Source organism: Vigna unguiculata, chromosome 7, assembly GCF_037176805.1.
Source record: "Vigna unguiculata cultivar grain cowpea cultivar isolate G323 ecotype 2 chromosome 7, ASM3717680v1, whole genome shotgun sequence".
Taxonomy (NCBI): domain Eukaryota; kingdom Viridiplantae; phylum Streptophyta; class Magnoliopsida; order Fabales; family Fabaceae; genus Vigna; species Vigna unguiculata.
The window spans coordinates 27957017-27967266 of record NC_140798.1 but is presented as its reverse complement, the minus strand read 5'-3'; the positions used below and the strand labels follow the sequence as shown (position 1 = coordinate 27967266).

At 27.1% G+C, this 10250-nt stretch overlaps 1 protein-coding gene across 1 annotated transcript; it reads right to left on the bottom strand.

Annotated features, from left to right (window-relative positions):
* Positions 1 to 1161: 1161 nt before the first annotated feature.
* Positions 1162 to 4069, bottom strand: LOC114192345 (aluminum-activated malate transporter 14-like). Its single transcript, XM_028082040.2, has 6 exons — positions 3757 to 4069; positions 3501 to 3641; positions 2981 to 3259; positions 1934 to 2046; positions 1705 to 1848; positions 1162 to 1620 (listed from the first exon to the last, which is right to left on the bottom strand). Exons 1-6 carry the CDS (start codon positions 4046 to 4048, stop codon positions 1282 to 1284), a joined length of 1308 nt encoding a protein of 435 aa, XP_027937841.2. The 5' UTR covers positions 4049 to 4069; the 3' UTR covers positions 1162 to 1281.
* Positions 4070 to 10250: the final 6181 nt, after the last annotated feature.

Sequence of the window (10250 nt, the reverse complement as noted above, 5' to 3'; positions counted from 1 at the left end):
TTTCAAAGATTGTGAATGGAGGAATATTTAGATTCAAACATCATCTTTTTTGAATTAGGAAGAATTTTGAACCTTGTACTTCTGTTTTTGAAAAAATAAAAATTTGATGATTAAAATAGTTATGAAAGCTAAGGAAGCTTCATCAAAGAGAAGAAAGTTAAATATAAATGGTTAAGACCATGAAATCAGGGGATTGAAAAAAGACAAAGGGTGTTTGGTTTAAAAGGAAAGAAAAAGTTGGCACTACAAGTAAGGGGGAGTCCAAGTAACTATATAAATCAAATGATGAAAAAATGATACAAAGACGAAATGGATGCTCAAGTTGTTGAATTCTTTCACACCAGTGTCATCCCTTTAAATCTAATGAAAATGTGTGAAATAATATTACTAAGTATGGAGTTGGCCACAAACCACCATCTTATCACTAGTAACTAGTTTTGGAAGAATGTCTCTACATATGCCTCAAAGTTGTTACCCCTCTTATGGTGGTCTATAGATTGGTGAACTCAAATGTAAAACCTACAATGACTTTCACTTATTCGGTTTATATCTTTATTACAATTTGATATTTAACTTTAGGTTCATACAAAGAGAAAGAATGGTTTGCATTAGAAAATGATGAATGATTTAGTTTATGTGATGTATCATTTGAAGTTGAAGAGTAGACAAATTAGAAAACCTATTGTTCTTCCATTTGATGAGGATTGAATCAGATGATGAATGGATAACTGAAAACGCAAATGATGTTGTTAAGATTGAGCAAGCTCAAGGTGAGAATGATGGTGAAAATGTTCACTTAGATGGAGCAACAACAAATCCAATTCTAGATGTTCTTGATTTTGATAACATAACTTTTGGTATCAATAAAGATGCGTAACTTTTATCTAGAGAAGAGTTGGATTAAGATCATGATGTGATTAAAGAATTAGACATCGAAACTTGAAATTTGAATTTATGTCTTGATATTTGAATATTTATTTTACAATATTTTTATGAATTTATTTATTTAAAGTACTTTAAACTTATATGCACTTATTTAAATTAGTATGTTATTTATATAAATTATTATTTTTTTGTGAAATAAATTCAAACTTTTACGAGTCTATAAATCGAATTTTCAGAGCTTTTACAAGTTTAGGTAAATTCTGGAGTTTGAGAACGTTGAAGATAAATATTATAAAATTTCCTTTTGAATCTCCTTCATTGGTGAAAAAAAAAAAAAAACCTATATTTATGTGCAAAGTTCATATAATAATGTAACGGACATAGCATATATAGCATCTAGACTAGAGTTGAATGAGCAGGAAAAGCAGCAAGGTCTCCTAGTTGCTCCACCTCTTTGGTAAGTTCTTCTACTTTCTCCACCACTTTCTTCAGTAAGAACACGAAGCTCGCCACTGCAACTGCATCCATGTTATCAATTGCTGCCATTTTCGACGTAGAAATCACCAAGCTTATCTCTTCTCTCACTGTCTTCAACATTTCTGATATGTCAGCCTCACACTTCCTCATTTGCTTCATGCTCTCCCCAAGTTCTTGCAGACTCCACACAATTCCTGACCCAATTGCCTCACATGCTTCCCTTTCAACACTTTCACTCACTGCTTCCATTTTCATGGCCTAATTAACCAAAGAACCATTTCAACACAAATAACAAAAATAGTTCACAATATTATTAATGATTGGGTATTCCTAAATACCTACCGTTTCTGAGGCTTGGAAGCACCCTCCCAAAGCAAGAGTTATTGCAGCTAATTCTCGAAGAACGTCTCCAATCTTTAGGTACTTCTCCCAAGGATAGAAAAATCCAAATTTTCCATGCCAGGGTTCCCATTTTGCAAAATTTGCCTGAAACATCGGATATGTACTATCATTATTTACTTGTATCACTGAACATGAAACCTGAATTTCAGAATGTATACGTAATACGTACCAGCACCTCGTCCTTTGATTTGGAGTCCAACAACGACTTGCAAACACTGAAGCTAGCACCAGGCTTTTTATTTTCTTTTTCACTAACGAATTTGACATATTCCTCCATGCACCCTATGTTACGACAAATACAACACTTACATATCTTAAATGTCATTTCTAAAATGGGATGAATAATACTAAAATTTTAAAATATTAAAATATTAATTTTAGTATATGAAAAAAAAAATCACTAAAAAAAACACTTAAATAATACCAAAATAGATATACAAAAAATTTAAATACTAAAATATATAAAATATTAAATTTATATATGAAAAAAAAATTCCACTGTAATAAAAACACTTAAATAATAATCCATATTAGTGACTAAAAATATGATTAAAAAAAAGATAGTCAAAAACTAATTTAGAGATTGATTATAATTTTTTGATATTATTTTATTATTAATAATTTTTAATTTATAAATTAATATCTAATTAATTATTATAATAACTAATTAATTATTATTCAAGGATTTTTTTTATAATATTTTTTTAATAAAGTTAGTGAAGAATTATATTAAAAATAAAAGAGGGAAGTTGTTTAATACAAATACCATCAATATTTTATTTATTGATAAGTTGAAAGTGTCACATATCAATCAATCATAAAATTAATGAACTTACGAGTCTCTGTTACCTCCCAGGTGTTAATCTAAAAAACTTTATTCCTAATCATCTATTTTAACTTTCTTTTTCTTCCATCAGTATCATAGTTATTCATGATTTTAAACATCTCGATAAAAATTTATAATAAGAATCCAAGTATCCAAAGTATGTTGTTATTAGACATTAGAGTTTTCTTTAGATATCGATATATATATATATATATATATATATATATATATATATATATATATATATATATATATATATTTAAAAGTATATGTTAAAGCTAAATACATTCTCACATATGACATTTTTTAATCACTGATTTATTCTAGTTGAGTGCGAAAATTTACTGTACTATATAAAAAAAACAAAAAAAAAAACTAAACATCTGCTACCTTGTAATGAATTGGCAATGTGTTGGAATCTAGAGACAATGGAATCATGAAGTTCATCACTGGCCCACAAGGGGAAGATCAAGAAGCTCACACAAATGCACACAACGAAACCCATCACGATTGTTAAAAGCCGTTCAACTGCTATTTCCCAAACTTTCTGATCTTCGGTGCGCACACCAGACACCACAATCAAACTAAAAGTCAGAATAAAAATCATCACTCCGTAATCGTATCTCTTCTTCACGCTGGGGAATAGTCGAAAATATGTTGCAATTGTCCCTGAAATTAAAGTGTCACTAACTGCTTAAAGCTAATCACTTTATAATTAAATATTGCTCCAAATCTTTGGAAAATCTATCAACACTGTCCAACTTAAAAGTTTTCATACTGTTGCATTTGAAAGGTTTCTTCAACTGCATTTGTCCGAAACTTTTTACCATTGTTTTTATCAAACACAGACTGTAACAACAATTTGAAAAGAATAAACCAACAGTTCAGAGGTTTTATATCAGAAACTTACCAAATATAAATACAGAAGCACCAATTATAATCGAGTTGCCAACTCCACCAATATTTTGAGCCAAAACTGCTGCCATGCAACCCAGTCCACCTCCTAATATAGTTCCCATTCCGCGATTTAAACCTTTGCCTAGAGTAGCTCCTGCATGTTATAATAAAATTAGTTTATATGCATATTAATTGCTTACAAAGCCAAAACAATAAGGAGTAAGTTGAACCTATTTATATCTTAATCTGTGTTACTGATGAAAGTTTACCTGCAGAAAATTCGAAGGTGACGACCACAGTCATGATAGCCCATATAGCATTTTCTCCTACTTGCTCGTAAAGAGGATCCAAGAGGTACAGAAGTGAAATCAAAACAAGGGAGATTCCAACTTTGATGCTGTGGATAATTTTTTTAGCGTCTTTCATTTGCTTATCCCAGAGATGGATTTTGTTTTCTCTAAGACGGGAAAAAACCGGTGGAAGTGAAAATTTAAACGTTTTAGTAGTATTCTTCCTTGGAGCAACATTGTCTGTAATGGATATTACATGCGTTGATTCCATTGTTTTGTTTCCTTTTGATTATTCAGCAGCTATAGTAGAAGGGTCTTCTACGACCATATTTATAGCATGCAACGAGCAATATGAATGATCTAGTACCCTTGTTGAAGTACCAAATTGGTGGATATCTGTGCTGGCCCAATTGCATTCTCCCCTTAAACACATGACTGAGTAAGAAAATGAACATGTACGGCCAACATCTTAGTGCACTAACCATTTTTTTTTTATTACTAAACATAGTGCACTGAACCTCAGTGGAACACGGATTGTACACGGATGAGTGTACCATATTACACAGACATCTGGAATGTTCTTTCTCAATCCCTTACTTCTTTTTACACATGTTAAAGATCCTCTCTTTATTTTACTAGTACATCTTTATTTTCTTTCATAGTTTTTATAATTGTATGTAACTACTTAGAGAATCATGTTAGGGTAGATTATTCATCAGAGAATTTATGAGTAGTTATATTTTGATGTTTTAGGAGAGTAAACAATGGGAGACGTTATGGCTTAGAAATGAAAAGTCAAATATAAGTCTTACTTAATCAAGATTGTTCTAATGCTTGCTTCATAGTGTAAGTTCTAACTCAATTAGCCAAACTACTGTTATATTTGGTTGGCACGAATAATAGTAACAACCTAATTCAGCATGTTACTATGACAAAAGCACTATATTTTGGCGGCCACACAAAACAAAATCGCATTCGCAGAATAATTATATGTAATTGACCCTTCGCACCACTTTTATGTTGGTATATGCCTCCACCAGCCACCAAATTCCGCGTTTCTAAGTTTCTCTAAGTTATCTCACAACATAGCTAGCATAATTCTGCTTCTTCGTTGCAACTTCGTGCATTGCTTTTGGCACTAATAATTAACACCTGGAATAGAAGATATCTATAGTCAAGAGCACTAGCAAAAGATGCTTCACTTTTGCTTAAAATAAAGAAGCGTACGGTAGAGTGATTCGAATGTGTTAACTTAGTCAGCAACGTTTGACACAAATTAAGATAATGGCTGACACAAAGCAAACCATCATCGTTCCATCAACCATAAAACGCGTATTGGTATACACTTTAAAAGCATTTTTAATGAGACTTTATTCGAAGAGCCTCAATTATTTTGATGTGAGTATTATAAATAAATATTTAAAGTTAAAGAAATTTGTGTATAAATAAACTAATTAAATTCCATAAGTACAAAAATCATTCTCAAAAATACAGTATTTCTTTTGAAAAAAAAATGTAAGAAAAAAAAAGGTGAAAGTGAATTCAACCAGATATTTATGATGAGAAATTATTATGTAATTTCTCAACTAATATTTTTTTTAATTGTATAGATAATGTAATCAATTCACTATCGTACATTTAATGACATTAGTGTGTACATTTTAAGTTTTGAAAAATATTCTACAATTAATATTTTAAATATTAACAATGTAATAAAACTCATAAATTATTGACACCTTAAGACAATATTACTTTATGATGAAATATAAATTTTATGGTGAATTTGGTGTGGTCATCATATTTTGTATTCTTTTATTTTATTTTTTTAATAAATTTTTATATGATGACAAATGATTAATAAATTTTGAAGTATCAACATAATTAAGATGTCAAAATTCGTAATAATGCTTGATATAACTTTACTAATATTATTTGAAAACCTCAATTAACATGGTAATTTTAGATTAAATAATATTTCTAGGAGGAAATAAAGTTGAGTTTGATGACTTTATAATTAATTTATAAAGTCTTGCCTTATTTGTTTGATGACATTGTTTAGTGAAAGGCCTAGTTTAAACATTTATATGCATGCTTAGTACTTGCTATGTCCCATTACATATATTGACACAATTATGGCCACATTAAATTTATTTTATAATAACTAGTAGGAAAGAAGGTGTCTTTATATTTTTAAAAGGGAAAATTATTTTTTGACTACTACATTTTGATAACTTTCTCTTACAACCTTAAGTATCATCTTTTAAGTGGTTTTTCATTTTTTCGTAAAGTTGTCAAAATTTAGTAGTCAAAATATCATTGTCCTTTTAAAAGATATAAAATTAATAATGATGGGATAAAAAATAATGGATAGTTTGTATGATATTATGTTGTTAAAAAATATCAGTGATCTATATAGTTTGAATGAGATGTGTATATAGTTATTTTTAACATTTAAATATTTTTTCTTAATTTTAAAATGTAATTAAAAATAAAATATAAATAGGATATATATATATATATATATATATATATATATATGATATTTTATATATTTCAAGTTTAATTATATAATTATAAAATATGATCATTTCCGAATATAAGAATCTAACTTAAACTAAATCATCCGATATAATGACATGATAATTTCATGATCTCTATATACCCTTCACATGATTGAATATATCATTCCAACCTAAATGTCTACAAAATTAGTTAATTAAAAAATCAAGCTTCAACCATGTTTTTTTGTGACTCAAATTTTATTTATCTCTTTTGAAGTAAATTACTTATCCTATATATTATTAAAAAGGAAGCAAGTTTAAGTGTATTTCATAAATACATAAATAAATCAAACAGAAAGCACTTAAAAATACTCATACTTTAATAATATTTACAATGACGATGCTTATACGATAAAATATAAACATAGATATCTATAATATATTTACTTTTTCCCCTCATTATAATTAAAATATATTGACTTATAAAGTGACGTTTATTCTCATTTCTAATATTTACCCATTACGATAAGATATGTCAAATTAGAGTGAATTGGTTATTATGCTATTTTTGTCAACTACTCAATCTTGTTTAGTTTTAACACAAAACCTTAAGTCAAAGAAAATTGAAGGTGTTTATATAGCTAATAGAACTTGGTCTTAAGGCCAAAATCCATTATAGATATACACATAACACATGAACACAATAGAATTGTGAACAGAACTGCAACAAAGAACGTGCTCGTAACCACAAACAAAAATGACAAATGAGAACCACAAACAAAGATAACAAATTGGGATTGGAAACACGAGGTCACGGACACCGCAAAACTAGGAACAAGAACTACGAAACCAGAAAAACCCTAAGAAAGAAGAAAAAAAGATCATAGTTTAGGCTCATACCATGGCATGAAAAATAGTTTGATGCTTCTCACTATTGTTATTGTCCCTATAAATAATGCTAAAAATATTTGTAATAATTATTACTCACAATTATAAAATATCCTATAATTTGAATCTAGACTTAAGGAAAACAAATCAATTTATGATTGTCTAATTTATTTTTAAAAAATAATATTAAAATATTAATTTAAAGAAATAAATTAATTCCGTATTGGCAACATATATGCATACACACAAGGATGCACACACTCACATGTAAAAGTGTTACATTTGAAGATGTGTTGTTTATAAAATTTTAGAAATTAGAAAGGTATTGAAGAACTTAAATGAAGTTAAAGCACAATTAAAGAAAAATGTCTTCTCACATTAAAATTAGTAAAAAAAAATAGATGTACTTTAATTATGGATCAGAGGAAATGGCTTCTAGTAGTTCTTCTCCTTAATCATGATAATTTTATTTATAATTTTATCATCATCCTTTTTATCAACAATTATGAAAATAAATATTATTATGTATTTTTCTTTCTATAAGCATGCCTAACTAATGAAGTAGAAAAAATTGAGATAGATGACTTTTTTTTTCTTTTTTTTCCACTAACGGGACCCATTCACGAGATTCTTTGTTTTTAGGTGAGATTTTGTGTTACTGTTCTGTTTCTGTTTCCATCATTTGGTGATTCAATTGGAGTCCGTGGCACGGAAATTTTCCGTACTTTCCCATTGACTTTTGGAAAGTATAGAACAACCCAATACATTATTTCTTACATACATTTATGTCCCTCTTCACTTTCTATCAAATAAATCAAATTATATAACTCCATTTCTTATTACTTTTACCAAACAACAAAAATGCTTTTTGGATTGGGGAATAAATTTGAAAGAGAGTGAGGAAATGAATTTGAGAAGACGAAAGAAAGATTGTAGTATTGTTTGAATGAAAAAATTTGGAAAAATGGATAAAAAAGATTAGAATGAAAATTTATAAATGATTTGATGGATATAATAATCTATTTTTAAAAAAATTTAACACTTTATAACCTTATTTTGAAGACTCATTTACTCACATATAGAAATATCTTAATTTTTAACAAAAATAATTATCTCCTAAGTTATATATTTTTCATAAATTTCATGCTCTTGTACGAAAAGGATGTGTGAACAAACGCAGAAGCTAATGGTGGAAGGAAAGCTAATATGTATTATTTTAATAGACTTTCCTCACAAATATTCTTATTAGTGTGAAGAAAGTTCACAAAAGAAATTTATCTAATTTTTCGTGTGAAAATGCATCGATGTTTGAACTTTAATCGTAAATTTACGCTCGACGAGAATTTGTCCTTAAACAAACGCTGCCTTAGTTTCCTGTTTTACCTATTTTTTATTTTTCAACTTTTCTTTTTCTATTTTCGTTATCTCTGTTTCTTTCTTCAAAACCAAACATATCACAAAAAGGTGAACAAATAAATGAACACATGTATTTGTAATATTTATATTATCAGTAACTTTTAATAAGAATATGATAATGAGTGATTCATCTTGTTATTGTTTTAGTTACTATTTGACCCGGTGGCAGAACTTCATGACTTCCCCAATTTTTCTTTTATATTTATATATGTTAATATATAATTTTAATATATTTTTTAAAAATTTAATATTTGTAATATATTTCATATATTTGACATTCTAATAAATTTGTATACATCTATATTTATATATAAGGAAAAGGTTTTTTTTTTTGGATTGTTCACATTTATTTTTTAATTTTATATTTTAATTTTTTAAATAAAAATAATTTTTTTATTAATATTATTTTTTAAATAATTATTTGTGTAATTTAACCATTTTTTATTTGATTTTTTTAAACTTAATCCTTATAAATGAAAATTAATTATAGTAAAATTATAAAAATGATTTATATTTAATTTTATAATTATAATAATAACAATAATCATAATTTTTTATTATTTTTTGTTATCATGAAAAAAGAAAATACGATATTTTTACTAGTTTATGTAAAAATTTTAAGATTACTCTTTTGGTTCCTATTTTCGTTCGAAAATATCAAGTTGATCTACTTTTTTTATTTATTTTTGTTTCAATTTTGTTCTAATTTTTTAAAAAAGAATGTAATTTTTTCATTTTCGTTAAATTTCTTGAATCAAATTTTTTATCAAAATTGAAGTTGTAAATAAAGATGATTGTTTGATTGGGTGGTATAATTGATATAATCCTAATGTCACTTTTTTATGAAAAATCTTTCTTCTGTTTCAAAAAAAAATTAACATTTAACAATAAAGATCAAAATACATTAATTTTTAAAAAATTGGAACTTAAAAAAACTAGATGAACATCTTAAACGAAAAAATGAACTAAAAATATAATTCAACCAAAATTTTGACACTTCTAAAATTTTGACCTGAAGATCTACCATTGATTTGGGCTTAAAAAATGGTTGTCTCCGGAAGTGTTTTTCTAAGGAAACTACGATAAAACCTTTTATCTCTTCACTTTTGTACTCCATTGGCCCGTTCTCTCAACTTTCAACCATTAATCTTATTTGCTTAATTTCCCCTTTATTAGGGAATCACCAAAGAGAGCTTGCACTGCTTTATGTTCAATTGTTTTCTTATCAGACGGTATGTCTCGTGTAGTGCCGCTGGTCCGAGCTGGGTCAATTCGATGATGGTGCAAAGTTCTTTAAGATGAGGGAACTAAAAACAACAATTCATTTATTTAATAGAGTTAATTATAACTCATAGTATTTAAATTTGAATTTAAAATTAGAATTTATTATTTTATCAAAATTTTGATACATTTTAATCCTTAAACTTTTAAAATATGAGTCAATATAATTATTTTAATTTAATTATATTTCTTTTACGTGTAAAATAAGTTTTATATTGACATTTAAGTTATGATTAAAATGGTTATATTTATTTATTTTTAAAATTTAATTATCAAAATATATCAAAATTTTTGAAATAGAAAACAAATTTTAATTTTACATCCAAATTTATGAACTAAAAATATATTTAGCCATTTAATAAATTTTTTATTTAAGTAACATTGCTT